The sequence below is a fragment of the Micropterus salmoides genome, unplaced genomic scaffold (assembly GCF_014851395.1).
Source record: "Micropterus salmoides isolate LMB-PRFRI ecotype aquatic unplaced genomic scaffold, ASM1485139v1 Ms_hic_scaffold_21, whole genome shotgun sequence".
NCBI classification, from domain to species: Eukaryota; Metazoa; Chordata; class Actinopteri; order Centrarchiformes; family Centrarchidae; genus Micropterus; species Micropterus salmoides.
The window spans coordinates 2,551,536-2,569,358 of NW_024041262.1; the positions used below are offsets into that span (position 1 = coordinate 2,551,536).

General features: G+C 39.1%; 1 protein-coding gene across 1 annotated transcript in view; it reads left to right on the plus strand.

The window, feature by feature from the left end:
- The window catches only part of ryr2a (ryanodine receptor 2a (cardiac)), a 208,275-nt gene that overhangs the window by 150,516 nt on the left and 39,936 nt on the right, over positions 1-17,823 (plus strand). Inside the window, exons 67-77 of the mRNA XM_038735834.1 lie at positions 303-363; positions 2,342-2,580; positions 2,797-2,878; positions 5,605-5,735; positions 6,702-6,829; positions 7,080-7,272; positions 8,879-8,961; positions 14,955-15,112; positions 15,721-15,808; positions 16,456-16,548; positions 16,712-16,882. Of these exons, the coding sequence (XP_038591762.1) occupies positions 303-363; positions 2,342-2,580; positions 2,797-2,878; positions 5,605-5,735; positions 6,702-6,829; positions 7,080-7,272; positions 8,879-8,961; positions 14,955-15,112; positions 15,721-15,808; positions 16,456-16,548; positions 16,712-16,882 (1,427 nt within the window). The remainder of the gene's footprint in view (positions 1-302; positions 364-2,341; positions 2,581-2,796; positions 2,879-5,604; positions 5,736-6,701; positions 6,830-7,079; positions 7,273-8,878; positions 8,962-14,954; positions 15,113-15,720; positions 15,809-16,455; positions 16,549-16,711; positions 16,883-17,823) is intronic.

Here is a 17,823-nt window from a genome sequence, read left to right on the forward strand (position 1 = left end):
TGGTATTTATTTGGCTGTCTGGATGTTTGCTTTCCAGTACTATTTAAAATAAAATGAGTATCCCCACTTATGATTTTAACTTTAGGTTTTATTTTTAAAGGAACATGTTTTTTCTTTGAATATGATGCTCTGCTGTGTCATTTTCTAAAGCACATACATGATGGATGTTATTCTTCAGATTTGTTTCCCCTGTTGTTTTAGTGTGCTGTTGTGCTCACATCCCTGACGGATAGAAACCACAAACCCTACCTACTATGTAGAGAGGGGTTTCTGTTTATTATGTGACCCTGTCTACTTCCCAGGTAACAATGCCACATCTATAGTCAACTGTCTGCAGATACTGGGACAAAGCCTGGATGCCAGGTAAGAAATGACACGAACTGTGATGTGTGTGTGCCTCATTATACCAGGGAAGGTAAAGCTGTTGCATGTTGTCCCATAGTGTTAAAGATGACTACTGACTATCCTTTTCAGTTCAATTTTATTTTTACAGCGCTAATTCACAACAACAGTTATCTCATTGTCCTTTTCATATAGAGCAGGCCTAGCATGACTGTTTTTGATATTATTTACAGAGACCCACCAATTCTCACCATAAACGAGCACAACAGGCCTTTTTCCTTTTAAGAGGCAGAAACCTTGAGCTGAACCATGATATATGAATCATAATAATAATAACTATAGGAGTAGTAATAATAATTGTAGCAAAGGCTGTCGAGCAGGAACAGGGTAGCAGCAGGTGACTTGAAACCACAAATCTAGACTCTACAGCTCCAGAGCCAGAAACACCTGCAGAAAGTGATAGGAGGAGAGAGGAGAGGGACGAGAAAGCACAAGACTACGGGAAAGGGAATGGTGAGGAGGAGAGAGGATCTCAGTGCATCATGGAAAGTCTCTCAGCAGTCTAGGCCTATAGCAGCATAACCAAGGGATGGGTCAGGACCTCAGGACACACCTGAGCCAGCCCTAAATACAAGCTTTATCAAAGAGGAAAGTCTTAAGCCTACTCTTAAATGTGGAGATGGTGTCTGCCTCCTGAACCCAAACTGAACCTGGTTCTACAGGAGAGGAGCTTGATAGCTGAACGCTCTGGCTCCTAGTCTACTTTTGAAGACTCTAGGAACCACAAGTAGCCCTGCATTCTGGGAGTGCAGTGCTCTGGTGGGGTAGTAAGGTACAATGAGCTCTTTAAGATAAGATGGTGCCCGACGAGCAGCCTGATAATAAAGTATTGCAGTAATACAACCTAGAAGTCTAGGAGAACAAATGCATGGACTACTTTTTCCGCATGTCATTTTAAGACAGGATGGTTCTGATTTTCCCAATATTACATACGTGAAAAAAGGTGGTCCTTGAAGTTTGTTTAATTTGAGAGTTAAAGGACATGTCTTGATCAAAGATAACTCTGAGATTCCTTACAGTGGTGCTGAAGGCCAGTGCGATGCTATCCAGAGTGACTAATGCATCTCGGAGGTGCTTGGGCCGTAGTACAATAACATTAGAAAATTACAGGTCTTCCAGGTTTTACATCCTGAAGGCATACTTGAAATTTTGATAACTGATTAGTTTCATCTAGCTTGATCAATAGATATAATTGAGTATCATCTGCATAACAATGAAAGTTTATAGATTGTTTCATGACAATATTGCCTAAAGGAAGCATATATAAGGTGAACAGGATATGTCCCAGCACAGATTCTTGTCAAACTCAGTGGCTGACTTTGGCGTGCATTTACAGAGAAGAGCAACTGGAAGAACAGCAACAAGACACAAGGTAGTTATACTGGATCAGCAAGGTCTTTCCCAGGCAGACGTTTCAAGGCAGACAGGGATGTACTGTCCCAGTTCTTTTGAAGAAGCACAAAGAAACAGGCAACGCTACAGACCGTAGAAGCAGTAGTTGGCCAAAGAAACTTGTTGAAAGGAATCAGACTAGAATTTGATTTATATATCAACCATTAAAAGGCCTTGTTTAGGGATTGAAGAGATAAAAACAAGTCATTTAAGAAAAAAAGTTGATATTTCAGTGTGGCTTGGAAGTCAGACATGCATTGCACATGAACATTGCATGTTGAGCCCATGTAGACATTCTGGATTGAACTTTAGGCTCAGTCTTCAAAAGCATTTTACCCTGATATTTCACCTGTGATTTAATGTTTGGCTGTTCATTTGTTTTGCTTTATTATTAGAGTTTGTCATTTGTTTGCATTCTTTTGAGTAGCAGTGATTACAATATTAGTAGAATGTGTGTTTTTTCTTGTACTGTCTATTAAAATCTACTTGGTTGGAAGAAATATCTCTTAAAAAGATAATGTAAAACCTAACTCACACTATATATCAGGACAGTGATGAAGACTGGTCTGGAGTCAGTAAAGGCAGCACTGCGGTCGTACTTCGATAGTGCGGCAGAAGATCTGGAGAAGACACAGGAGAATCTGAAGCTCGGTCAGTTCACCCACAGCAGAGAGCAGCCTCGAGGTGTCACTCAGATCATCAACTACACTACGTTCGCCCTGCTGCCCGTCCTCTCCTCTCTGTTTGAACACATCGGACAGAACATGTTTGGAGAAGACCTTGTATGTGCGTACTGACATGTAGTGTTCATATTATGTTTGAATCAGGAGAATAATATTAGATTTTCAAAATAAAATGGATTCTCGTTTCATTCGGATGCAAAACTTAATAATTGGTCATTTACAGGAAAAAAAGGAAATTAGTTTTTCCATTAAAAGAAAGGACAGATGTCTTTGAAATGTAATCTGCAAAAGTTCTTTTTTGTTTGCCACTCTTCTCCAGTTGATGATGTCCAGGTTTCCTGCTACAGAATTCTCAACAGTCTCTACTTTTTGGGAACCAACAAAAGCATCTATGTAGAGAGGTACAGTATGCCCTACAGGACACATGTCTTTAAAGTACAGGATCATGATTTCTTCCACATCTGTAAAATCGAATACAACTTAAAATCAACATTGTTTACTCTGATTTTCTCACTGATGTCCACACGCCAGGATGGTATGTCCATTAGTGTCATGGTTGTATGGGAGACTGGCAACAGGGGAAGGACCCATATGCAGACAGTGGAGGCAGCAGGATGACATCAGGGATTTGTTGATGAAATTAGCTTAGGCTCAGGTCAAGGTTAAGGTGGCAGAAACACAATGCAAGACTTACTGTAGTAATGGTGATTCACAATGGCAAACTCACTGCAGATCAAGAAGACACAAATGCAAATACACAAAACAAAAGCAAATTAAGAAAACGTCAATTTGACAACACTTCTGCAGCATTTAGAAAACATGCTGCATATACAGATAATGACATGACCAAGAGTTTCATGAAAATCTGAAAGTAGCAGTAGTAGTTGTATATTTGGTTGTGTTTTCTGTATTTGCAGCGCATTTGTGTATTTGGTTGTGCTGTGTATTTTTGCAGTGCGTTTATTTTATTTTTTTGGGTTGTGTTGTGTTTGCAGTGTGTTTGTGTATTTGGTTGGGTTGTGTATGTTTGCAGTGTGTTTGTGTATTTGGTTGGGTTGTGTATGTTTGCAGTGTGTTTGTGTATTTGGTTGGGTTGTATGTGTATTTGGTTGGGTTGTGTGTGTTTACAGTGTGTTTGTGTATTTGGTTGGGTTGTGTATGTTTGCAGTGTGTTTGTGTATTTGGTTGGGTTGTGTATGTTTGCAGTGTGTTTGTGTATTTGGTTGGGTTGTGTATGTTTGCAGTGTGTTTGTGTATTTGGTTGGGTTGTGTGTGTTTGCAGTGTGTTGTGTATTTGGTTGGGTTGTGTATGTTTGCAGTGTGTTTGTGTATTTGGTTGGGTTGTGTATGTTTGCAGTGTGTTTGTGTATTTGGTTGGGTTGTGTATGTTTGCAGTGTGTTTGTGTATTTGGTTGGGTTGTGTATGTTTGCAGTGTGTTTGTGTATTTGGTTGGGTTGTGTGTGTTTGCAGTGTGTTTGTGTATTTGGTTGGGTTGTGTATGTTTGCAGTGTGTTTGTGTATTTGGTTGGGTTGTGTATGTTTGCAGTGTGTTTGTGTATTTGGTTGGGTTGTGTGTGTTTGCAGTGTGTTTGTGTATTTGGTTGGGTTGTGTGTGTTTGCAGTGTGTTTGTGTATTTGGTTGGGTTGTGTATGTTTGCAGTGTGTTTGTGTATTTGGTTGGGTTGTGTGTGTTTACAGTGTGTTTGTGTATTTGGTTGGGTTGTGTGTGTTTGCAGTGTGTTTGTGTATTTGGTTGGGTTGTGTATGTTTGCAGTGTGTTTGTGTATTTGGTTGGGTTGTGTATGTTTGCAGTGTGTTTGTGTATTTGGTTGGGTTGTGTATGTTTGCAGTGTGTTTGTGTATTTGGTTGGGTTGTGTGTGTTTGCAGTGTGTTTGTGTATTTGGTTGGGTTGTGTATGTTTGCAGTGTGTTTGTGTATTTGGTTGGGTTGTGTATGTTTGCAGTGTGTTTGTGTATTTGGTTGGGTTGTGTGTGTTTGCAGTGTGTTTGTGTATTTGGTTGGGTTGTGTATGTTTACAGTGTGTTTGTGTATTTGGTTGGGTTGTGTATGTTTACAGTGTGTTTGTGTATTTGGTTGGGTTGTGTATGTTTGCAGTGTGTTTGTGTATTTGGTTGGGTTGTGTATGTTTACAGTGTGTTTGTGTATTTGGTTGGGTTGTGTGTGTTTGCAGTGTGTTTGTGTATTTGGTTGGGTTGTGTATGTTTGCAGTGTGTTTGTGTATTTGGTTGGGTTGTGTGTGTTTGCAGTGTGTTTGTGTATTTGGTTGGGTTGTGTGTGTTTGCAGTGTGTTTGTGTATTTGGTTGGGTTGTGTGTGTTTGCAGTGTGTTTGTGTATTTGGTTGGGTTGTGTGTGTTTACAGTGTGTTTGTGTATTTGGTTGGGTTGTGTATGTTTGCAGTGTGTTTGTGTATTTGGTTGGGTTGTGTATGTTTGCAGTGTGTTTGTGTATTTGGTTGGGTTGTGTATGTTTGCAGTGTGTTTGTGTATTTGGTTGGGTTGTGTATGTTTGCAGTGTGTTTGTGTATTTGGTTGGGTTGTGTATGTTTGCAGTGTGTTTGTGTATTTGGCTGTGTTGTATGTATTTGCATTGTGTTCTCCAAATGCTTCACGTTTTGTACAATTGTTGAAGATATTTTCTTAATTTGCTTTTGTTTTGTGTAGGAGAAACACTACTTTAAAAATCCAAGGTGGGTTAAAAATAAGGGCAGTACTCAATAAATACTCGAATACATTGCGCCTCTCATCTAGAGGCTTCTTCAGTTCTGACTGAAGGAAGTCCCAGCTATTTCACATCTGTGGGCTCGTTGTCAAAGTGATGGATACCGCTGGGTGCAGTCTTTCAGGTAGACCAGCATCTGTTGAAACAAACACAACATCTCTGTGTTTTTAAACCCATGAACATGAAGACCGATACTGGTCCACCTGCAAGACTGCACACCCAAACACAAGCCATCAGGTTTATGCTGTCTGGTGAGGAATGCACAGACTTATACTATACTGGGCACTGTATATTTAGACAAAAGAAGAAATATTACTTGTTAATTTTGACACTGATTAATTGATTATTCTCTTCTATCTCTCCTCTTGTCTTGTCTCCTCTCCAGACAGCGTCCAGCATTAGGAAAGTGTTTAGCTGCCTTCTCAGCAGCCTTCCCTGTTGCTTTCCTAGAGCCTCACATCAACAAGTTCAACAGCTTCTCCATCTACAACAGCAAAGGAGCTAAAGACAGAGCGGGTACTGATGAATTTGTATTTTTATTTCAGTGTTTAGCTGCTCTGTTTGCTTGCATTTTTCATTCATGAGGAGGTGGTACTGTGGTAACAATAATGTCTTTACTCTGTATGCAACTCAGCACTCTGTATGTTACTCTGAGACTCAGATTACAGAGTAATACAGTATATAGAGTGCTAAGGTTACAGGACTACCTGTTTCTGTTAGCTTTGACAGTCTAGTCTAGGGGTATTCAATTAGAATTTAAAGATGTCCAGTTAGAGAAAATTTCCCGAAGCAAAGGTCCAGAACATCATAACACTAACTTGTGTTATCATTCAGTGGCTAGGATTGGAGATCTATGAGATATTTTGGTTTTGAACTGCCCATGGGAGGAATGTACAAGAATCTGTACATTCTTGATTAAAAGCCATGTGAAATCTATTTTCTCTTTCGCCTCCTCAGTTTGTGTGTTTCCAAAACGTCTTGTGTATCTCACTCGCGGACTCGACTCGAATGCACAGATTTGATTGGCTGAGCAGCATCACATAAGATGACTGGAGCACATGCGATTGGTTTGTGAGTTTCCTGGGCGGCTAAACCAGTACAGTAAAGGCTAGAAAAGCCACGCAGGTTAAAAAAAATAAATGCTCCGTCACGAGGTAGTAAGTCTCAATAATAGATCAGCTCTAGGTTGACGGCCCGGATCCAGACTGCTGTCTGCCTATTAGTGACCTCTGGTCTAGTCATTTTCCATCACCTGAACTGGACCCATGAAAGAAAGACAGCTAACACTAGTTAACCCTCCTTTCTTTCTAATGAAGGAGCACTGAGTTTGTAGAAGTTACTAATGTTGACATAACATGAACCAAAAGTAACAGTAGACTAACTGCAGTGTTAACTGTGGTAAGTGCTAACTTAACAGCATTAATACATGTAATTATTAAGTAATGCATTCATGTCTGTATTTATCCTTTCTCCACCTCTCAGCTCTAGGTCTTCCAGGGCAGGTTGGTGAGGTTTGTCCGCTGATCCCAAACTTAGAAAAGGCTCTAGAGGAGATCATGGAGTTGGCAGAGTCTGGCATGAGATACACTCAGATGCCCCATGTCATGGAGGTGGGATATACAATTAACTGACAAAGTTCAAAGTTTCTTCTTATCCCAAAAGTATTAGTTAGGTATTAGAAATATCTTCCATTGACCCTTAACCAAACCTCTGAACTAGAGATGTTCCTTCAGCGCTGCTCAGCTGGCTGCCCACTGTTACTAAATAGTAAATACTAAATGGGTCAAAATGCATTTATATCCCCATTGGGATAACTCATCATAGTTTAACCTGAAGTATGCATTTTTCCTTTTTCTGTAGGTGGTGTTGCCAATGTTGTGCAGCTACATGTCTCACTGGTGGGAACACGGACCAGAGAGCAACCCAGAAAAAGCTGACAGCTGCTGCACCTCTGTGACCTCTGAACACATGAACACTCTGCTGGGAAACATTCTCAAGATAATCTACAATAACCTGGGAATAGATGAAGGGGCCTGGATGAAAAGACTAGCTGGTAAACATGACAATACACTGTGTGTGTGTGTGTGTGTGTGTGCGTGTGCGCGCAGTGGTCCTCAGTGCTGAGGACCCTTTTCAGGAGCTAATGTGGGGCCCTACCATTAAAAACATAGAAGTGAAAAAAGCAAGGATTCCAGTTGATATGCATCAATAATAATATATAAATAATAAATCCTAACACTTCATCCTGCCCGGGGATCTCCATCCCCGGTGTGAGGCCTGCCTCGCAAGCTGGCCGAGCACTCACCCCCCACATGAGCTGTCCATACTGCGCTCTCCACCCCCCGAAGGAGTAGCCGCGGCGAGTGGACAACTTCGCCTGGCAGGATGAGGAGGTGTGGCAGCCCACCCACTCGTTGGATGAATCCCTGGACTTCCTGCTTCCTTCCATCCCTGTGCTGCTTTTCCAGGGGACCGCGGAGTTTCAATCTCCACCACCATCATTCGGCAGTCTCCTTAAGGACCTCCTGCCCTCCCGCCCATCATCCAGTTCTGCTGCACACAAGCAACAGCCAGCCCCCCAGCCTGCCTTCCCAGTCCTGGGCCAACCCTCTGGAGCACGAATGAAAGACTGGCAAATGCCAGTAACGCTTTTGGGGAAATGTGTGCCCTGTCTGCAAGTTCAAGCACTTTGTACGTTTGTTTTGAAATAAAACAAAAACAAAGCCCTAAAGAGCATGTCCCTCAGCCTGCAACTGTCTCTACGGAGTCAATCGACGCTTTCTCACATATTTATCCCTGACGCGGTTGGGCGGCGTGGAAATGAGCCGACGTGCACGGCAACCCCGTCTAGTGCAGACGGCCCGCACACTCACGCTTCCCTGAGAGCCTCATCCCCTTACCAGGCTGTGTGTAACAGCGTTTACGCGCCTCCATCTCCCCCTTAGAAGCGCAGCCCACCTAAGGAGAGAGAGATGACCTTGGCACTGGGCCCCTAAGTACAATGACATCATCTCGTACGGACATCACACACGCAACGCTGACCCGCCCAGATATAGAGCAGGTTTGGTGAGGCAGAGGTGGATCTCTTTGCCGTGTGAAAGAACGCTCAGTGCCCCCTGTGGTCACTGAGTTCTCAGGACGCTCCCACACTGGGGGTGGACACTTGTTTGCTCACCCGCAGGTGAAGCGTTTCCTGAAGGGCATGCGCAGGCACAGGCCTGTCTAGTCCCGCAGCTCCACAATCTGATTTTATGCACTCTATCCAAGGCCCCCTTCCAGCCCCTGGAGTCCACGGAGCTGAAGTTTCTCTGCGCCAAAACTGCACTGCTTTTGGCACGACATCTGCCAAGAGAGTCAGCAATCTGCCTGCCCTCTCTGTGGCTCCCTCATGTCTCAGAATCCCCAAATTCCACAGCTGCAGGGCTCCCTTCTCCGTCCCCAGCCGTGTTAGGCATGGTGAAAATGTGATATTCTACTATGCCGTGCCGTTGAGCATGTGTGGTGCACTATTGCACACTGCGTAATGTCGGGCAGGGACTGTTTTATTATGCTCTTGGCAGGTGTGTCTGTGCCTATACGAAATAGAACGATAGTTAATACCTGTTAAGTCCTTGTTCTTTGCTTCATTATTGAACCCCATCTCTGTCCTTGCTTCAAAGTCTTCTCTCAGCCAATCATCAGCAAGGCCAAAGCCCAGCTACTCAAGACCCACTTCCTGCCTCTGATGGAGAAACTCAAAAAAGTAAGTCTTGTCATTGTATGATGTATTACAGATTGTTATCTAGCTAATTAGAATATAGGTGGACTCAAATAATACATACGTACTCATACAGTATATACATGTGTACAGGCACGTGCACAGACATTTTGCTGGGCAGGGGCTCACTTCACTCAACAACATTTTTACTTTTCTGCAAAATAATGAGTTCACACAGAGACCACGGTCTTCTTTAGTATTCACTAGGTTTATCACAGGAGCAGGCGACAGCAAAGCAAACTATGCCACAGTGTGCAGGTTTTCTATGCTACTGGTTTCAGGTATATATTTATGACATAGTTCATTAATAATTTGTTTATTTTTCACGAGGCAATAAATCGTTTCAATTATTTAGGTGTTATTGGAATACATAACACTTCACATAAATCTTCACACTAAACTGTGGCATTGGGTTGCAGGAATAATTAAAATAAATGTTATTTAAATACTTTTTGTTTCACAAGCAAGATGCCAAATGAGTAAAGATAACCTTCAGCTTCACACAGCCAAGCAACAGAATACTGAATTGCCTGAATACATTAATGTATTGATCAAATACTTTATTATTGTTGCTATTATATTACATTCACCATGCACACACACACACACACACACACACACACACACACACACACACACACACACACATACAATTACTGATAGTGACATGGACTTAGTGTCACATCTGTAGATTTATTCTATATTAACCAAAACAAGCTAATCTGCACATTTAAAAAGCACATTTCAGAGGAAAATAGCCAACTCTTGATGTAAGTCATTAACTGGGGAAGTTTTGTGGTGATATGCTTTAGTTATTTTCTTTATCCCGTTCACCCGCAGTGACTTGTCACGTGTGCAAATTGGCGTATTTTAATTTGTTAACGCCTAATTCGCATATCAATGTGGCGATTGTGATGACGTTATTAGACACAAATGTTACTGTGTTCACCTGTAGTGTCTCCATCAGTACATTAGGTTGTATGGTCATGAGATATTGCCTTAGCTAAACTTCAGCTAACTTATTACATTAGCTCAGCTCACGAGTCATGCGTTAGTAAGACATGGGCCTAAATTGTCTTTTGTCTTTTGTTTAATTACCTGTAAACTGGTAGTTTAGTCTTTTGTTCATCACCACTCACCTCCACACAAGCCAAGAAAAACAGTGCTGGGAGAGAAGCTGGAGGGGCTGCATACAGAGAATCGGAACTCCAAAGTCTCATCTTCCAACCTGATAGCCTATTTAGATTTAAAAAGGGCAGGTGCTGAAGCCCCTTTTGATGTCTACATATGTACTGAAGCGCAAGCAATGGGATAAATGACTAAATATTAATTGTAAGTATTATACTAATGCAGAGTATAATACTAACTTGATTACAAAAGGTAAATTGTCTATTATCCATTTCAACAGTCGAAGTATGTACTCCAATTACAGCGAAATACTTGATTACTTAGAGTCATTTATTCATCCTTTTAGTGTTATAGCAATATCCAAAACTTGGTTTAAAGATGACAAAGGAATCAACTTTGAAATAAAGGACTATGACCTCAACTACATCAACAGACAAAACAAGACGGGAGGTGGCGTTGCACTGTATGTCCATAAAACAGTACATTTTTCAATAGTAAATAACCTGTCAATAGCACTTGATAATGTCCTGGAGTGTGTAACTATTGAACTAAAAAATGAAAAGCAAAAGAATATTATTATAAGCTGTGTCTATAGGTCACCGGGATCAAGTGTAGACTTATTCAATGAATGGATGGTGAAATTGTTTTCTGAAGATATATATATAAGCCCTTATTTGTATGTGGGGACTTCAATATTGACCTTTTGAACTCAAACAACCACAAACCTACCTGTGAATTTGTTGATAGGATGTATAGTATGTCGTTATTTCCATCCATCACAAAGCCTAGTAGGATTACCTCTCACAGTGCAACTTTAATTGATAACATCTTTACTAACAACCTTTTAAACAAAACAGTTAATGGTCTATTGATCTGTGATATCACTGACCACTTACCAGTCTTTACTATATATGACTGTAATGTTTCTAAACATATTAAAACTTGCAATGTGAACTATAGACGAGTACGAACTGAGGAAGCTATTAATGTATTTAATGAAGAATTAAGGTTACAAGATTGGAATACTATTTATGGAGAGATGCAGACTGAAGTGGCTTACAATAATTTTATAGAAATATTTACTTCCTTGTACAACAAGCACTGTCCCATCAGAGTATTTAATAAACCGAAAAAAAATCTAAAATGCCCTTGGATTTCCAAAGGCCTGCAGAATGCATGTAAGAAAAAAAAAAACCTCTATAAATTGTTTGTTAAATTGAAAACCAAAGAAGCTGAGGACAGATACAAGCTGTACAAAAATAAATTGACAGCTATAATGAGAATGGCGAAAAAACATTATTATGAAAAAATATTAATTGCTAATAAATCTAACATAAAAAGAACCTGGGCAGTATTAAATAGTGTCATTAAGCAAGGATCGAATATAACGGATTATCCGGAATATTTTGTTGACTCTAATGGAGAAAACAATGATATGAATAAATTAGTAAATGATTTCAATAATTTCTTTGTAAATGTTGGTCCTGACTTAGCAGCTAAAATTCCTAACCAAGAATTGAAGTTGAACACTGAAAAAATGACTGTTCTATTTTCCTCTCTCCTGTCAGTGAGTGTGAAATAATGAATATTGTTCAAAAATCCAAAAACAAGTTATCTACAGACTGTCACTCCATCGATATGGTACTAATAAAAAAGACAATAATTATTGTAATTATTATAATTATATCATAAAGCCTCTAACACATATCTGTAACCTGTCGCTTAAAAACGGCTGTGTGCCAAGAAAAATTAAAATTGCTAAGGTCATACCATTGTTCAAAAATGGAAATAGGAATCACTTTACTAATTACAGACCCATTTCTCTCCTTCCCCAGTTTTCAAAAATCCTTGAAAAGGTTTTTGACAAACGGTTAGAAATTTTTACAGATAAGCATAAGCTAATTAATGAAGGACAATATGGCTTCAGACCCAACAGATCAACTTCGATGGCCATAATTGACGCTACAGAAGAAATATCGAAGGCTCTAACAAACAAAAAACATGCAATAGGAATTTTTATAGATCTTAAAAAAGCTTTTGATACCATTAATCATGATATATTACTTAAGAAATTTGAACGATATGGAATACTGGGGGTTGCTGGGAAATGGGTGAAAAGTTATTTGAGCGACAGAGTACAGTTTGTCCAAATGGGTGAGCTCTCTTCTGGATGTCTTGACATTGCTTGTGGTGTCCCGCAGGGGTCAGTATTGGGCCCCAAATTATTTAATTTATATATTGATGATATTTTCAATGTTTCTCAATTGGTTAAATGTGTATTGTACGCTGATGATACAAATATTTTCTATAGTAACGATAGTTTGGAGTGACTGATTAGCGTTATAAACAAAGAACTAAGTAAATTTAAAAAATGGATGGAAAGTAACAAATTATCCTTAAACCTAGATAAATCCAAAGTGATGTTTTTGGAAAGTATCAAGCTGATTCACAGAAACTGGTTGAGATAGACGGAGTACACATTGAAAATGTTCAGGAAATAAAATTTTTAGGTGTAATGATAGACAACAAGCTAAGTTGGAATGCCCACATCAGACATATAACAACAAAAGTCTCCAAAAGCCTTGCCATAATAAGTAGAGTTAAGCATATCCTTGATTTTAATGCACTCCATACCCTGTATTGTGCTTTAATACAGCCATATCTAACCTACTGTGTAGAGGTATGGGGCAATAATTACAAAAATGTAATACAGTCACTTTTTTTGCTACAGAAAAGAGCTATACGAATTATACACAAGGCTGCCTATTTTGAACACACAAATCCTCTCTTTCTCAAATCAAAGCTATTAAAAATGCAGGATCTTGTAAAATTTTATAATGCACAGTTCATGTTCAAAGCGTATCACTATTTATTACCTGTGAACATTCAAAATATGTTTTCTCATAAGGAGCAGTCGTACAGTTTGAGAGGATTTGGAAACTTTGCGGTACCAATGGCGAGTTCCACCAGGAGGAGTTATTCTATGTCTGTTTGTGGGGTTACTTTGTGGAATAATCTGGGGCTTGAATTAAAGCAGTGTCAAGGCATTCACAATTTCAAACGTCTTTACAAACGAAAGGTCTGGTCCATTACAATGACAATGAGGTTTGATTGTATTCATGTTGTGTAGATTGTTGGATTAGTTGTCATTTATTTACCCTTGTGGTATTCCGTCTACCATTGTTGGTAGTTGTTCGTCATTGTGTACTCTTGTAGTATTCCATCTACCATTGTTGGTATTTGATAATCATTGTTATGTACCCTTGTGGTATTTCGTCTACCATTGTTGGTATTTGATAAGCATTGTTACCTGTGGAAATATTTGTATATTATTAGTATGTATGGTATGAATGTGTGGTTTTGACTTGTGCATCCACTGTTTCTAAATGTTGTATTATTATTATTATTATTATTATTATTAATTTTAATTATTAATATTTTTTCTTTGAGATTATTGATGAAGGAAGCAGCTATTTTTTGTATGTATAAATTCTTTGATAGACTGGGGTGGGGTTTAATAAGTTTTACTTCTTCCCACTCCATTTCAAGCATAAGTGTATAAGTTATTATTATTATTGTGTATCTTTTCTGTTGTCACACTATTTTGCTTGAAATAAATAAATAAATAAATAAATTGTATTTATTAGTTTGAAACTGAATTCCAATAAACTTGAAATTTTGAAATTTAATTTAGTTGCAACTGAAACTGTATTTAAGCCTCACTAAAATTTCAACTCTTTAAATACTTTACGCTTCTCTCATTTTAATTTCAATCCACAAGATTCAGTTTCAAGGTCAGGGTCCTTCAGTAAGAGCAATTGAGTGCAGATCAAGCCTGCATTATTTCCAACAGACACTTCAGTGCACTTCAGTGCACTGTGACTCCACTGAAAAATTAAGCCCGGTTCCATAAGAAAACCTGAGAATGGTGCCGTGGCGTAAGGTAACCATAAGGTAGTCCCACCCTAAAGCATACCCTGCTTTATCCATTAGTTTCCATTAAATGGGACAAAACTTTACTAAATGAATATCATGCTGTATTGAAAAGGACTTGAAACTGATGATTGAGATCATAAACTCATAATGAAAGTATTAACTGAGGTAATGAATCAGTTGGGAAGAATGCTTATTTTGCCTTTATTTCTGATGGAACCAGGTTTTTTTTTCTGTCGAGTTGCCCCCTGCTGGCTGCTAGAAAGAATGCAGGCTTGATCTGCACTCAATTGCTCTTCCTCAAGGACCCAGAAGTGTCTATCTGAACTGAAAACTGAATCTTGTGGATTGAAAATGGGATGAGAAAAGCGAATTTGAATTGAAAGAAGTATATAAAGAGTTGAATTTTTAGTGAGGCTAAAATACAGTTTAACTTGCAACTAAATGCAATTTCATAATATTACTTACAGTTTCAAGTTTACTGGTATTCAGTTTCAAACTAATAAATTCGATTTCAAATTACATTTCAGTAGCCTACAATTATTCAGGTTAAACAATACAAATTCAATCTAAATTTTTCTAATTCACATTCTACTAACACATATATCAGCCCATTTGCGTTCTCTTTGAATTTGAAATGATTTAGTTTCATCTGCCAAAATAACACAATAACTGGTTCAGCTCCCATCTATTAGTATCTTCTTGCACTAGTTTTCAGACATTTATAAAATTATTTTATCTCTCCCTTTCTCTCTAGAGAGAGCTGTTGCTTTCATAAGCTTTCATACTGGATTATAATGTCCTATAACAGTCATACATACTTGCTGACAAGTATGATCATAACACCGCCAGTACTAAAATAACATTACATTTAGTGTTCAAATGAATAAAAAGCTATCTATTACTGTGTTCTGTAGAAAGCAGCAGTTGTGCTGATGGATGAGGAACACAGCAAGGCAGAGGGGAGGGGTGAGATGTCAGAGACGGAACTTCTCATCATGGACCAGTTTACCATACTGGTCAGAGACCTGTATGCCTTCTACCCTCTCCTCATACGATTTGTTGACTACAACAGGTACAGTGCTCTGATTGGACTGGTCGAAATCTTCTCTGCTTATACATATATGAACTACCTTGCATTAAGTGTGATTAATTACAAAAAAGCAATACAAGCTATATGCTTGTCCTGCAGATGCTCAGTATTACTAACACTAAGCTGCATATTTGCTGTATTTTGGAGAAAGGATGACTGCACTAATAGCCAGCATCTACAACATGGGGTACTTTGTTATGCTTTAAGGGGACCTGTGGAGATTTCTTGTAATCAGAAGCTATGTTTACATCCAGCATTTCTCACCAAAACACATTGTATCCTTGAGCTCTTACAAACATGTTGAATGCATTTCCTTGCACATAAAACATTTGGTAAGCTGATTTTTAGGTATTTTAAATTCAGAATTGTTTACATCCACTGCATTTGTTGGTGTGTTTCTGCTTGTCTTTGCTTGTTACTGCCACCTGTTGATCAATAGGATAGAGGGACACCATTGGTAGGACTGAGCATGGGACAAATAAATAGGGTCCCACTTCAAAACAGCTTCGTTGCGCTGCCAGATGTCTAAAACTCCACAATGAAACTTTAAAAAGTGCCACTATCACTGAACTGTCTTTGTATACTGACAGGGCCAGATGGCTGAAAGAATCCAACCCAGAGGCTGAGGAGGTGTTCCGCATGGTGGCTGAGGTTTTCATCTTCTGGGCCAAGTCTCATGTAAGAAAATCACCAGGAGGATGCAAAGAAACCAATAATATGCCGCTGATTTAAATTGTCACAGTGAGAGGTAGATGAGGGAGCAATAGACAAGATCTAATGGTATGTGTGACAGAGCATAGTAATTTTTATCAGGTTCTTAAAACTCCACTTATTGGTATTTTTGATAATTCATGCTGAATCAAATGACACCCTCCAAAGGACTGGTTGTGCTGCTGATCTCACTGAGAGTCAACCATCCACTCCACAGCTTCTATAAAGCCATAGAAATGTTCTTACCAGTACAAAATGACAAACAATTAGAAAGTACTGTATATTTATCATGCAATATTTAGATCATGACCTCTGTACTGCGTACTGTAATTCACATGTAGAGGTTTTTCTGAGGGGAGAGAAAAAGGCTGAACTCTTATCCAGCGACTGCTTAGCACAACTGAACCCCGTTCAGACAAATGAAAGTTACACTTGTGTACTGTATGTGATCTCAACTTAACACAATGTGGATGGTCCTTTTAACTTGTCACTGAACCACCACAATGTATCAACAATCTGACCTTGTTTTCAACCCAAGAATGTGAAACCCAATGCAGCATCAGATAAAGTGACTGTGGAGTACTGAATGGTGTCATGCTTTCATCTATCTGCAGAACTTTAAGAGAGAAGAGCAGAACTTTGTGGTCCAGAATGAAATCAACAACATGTCATTCCTCATCACTGACACTAAGTGTAAGATGTCAAAGGTATGGGCACATGGGTGTGGACGGAATCAAGGTGTACATGTCAGAAGTTTACTGTATATTGCTTGTTATGTGTGTGTTTGTGTTAAATGCGAGGGAGGAAATAACATGAAATTTAAGTGATCCATGTATGTATGTCTTGTCTTCCAATGTTTAACTGCCTCAGGGAATAGTTTCAGACCAGGAGAGGAAGAAGATGAAGAGGAAGGGAGATCGATACTCTATGCAGACGAGTCTAATTGTTGCCGCTCTGAAGCGCCTGCTGCCTGTTGGACTCAACATGTGTGCCCCTGGAGAACAAGAGCTCATCGCACTGGCTAAGAACCGCTTCACCCAAGTAGGAAAAACACCACTCGCCTAATACATTATGACACTGTTTTCTGATGGTATGAGACATCCATATGAAAATATAAACCACTTGATTTAATCATTCTTTACACTTTGATAGACGATATGGAACATCATAATTATAGAACAGAAACATTTTGTCTCTACTTGGGCATATTATTTGCAAAAACAACATTTCTTTACTTGATTATGCAGATGATACTCAACTTTACATATTACCTTTCTTCCGATGAATTTCATCCTGTTGAAAAATGAATGCAGTTCATTAACCGGATTAATGACTGGATATCCCAGAACTTTCTCCAACTCAGTATGGACAAAACAAAATTGCGATTGTATGATAGTATTGTTCAGGTCTCTGTAGTCTCACCTGGGAGATTTTCTCTTTTTCTGAACTAATTTCCATGTTCACTTATCGCAAAACACACTTCATTCAAACTTAACAAAAACAAAATAAAACTCACCAAAAGGGTTGGTTGAAATAAACCCTTAATTCATTGAGTAATATGTAGAAAAATATTCTACCTCTCTGATGCCGTTGGTGTGTTCCCTCTCCAACTGGGATCACTGGGAGGCTGCTGAGCCCAGTTCTGTTGCCTGCTAAGTTGGTTGAACAGCTAACTAGCTACTGGCAGTTAGCAGTAGTTATGACCTGAATTCATACACATTGTACTTTTAACTAAACTACAGCAAACACATTAAATTATTTGTTACAAAATCAACCTTTTATCAAAAACTGTTAAAAAGCTGCAGCTTGTTCAGAATGCTGCTGCCATCCTGACAAAGACAAAGAGTGTAGAACACATCTCACCAGTTCTCCAGAGCATGCGCTGACTTCATGTTTTTTTAGAGAATAGAAATTGTAATTGTACTAGTGGAACAAAACTCTAAATGGCTTATCTCCAAAATAGTACTACTTCTCTGCTTGTA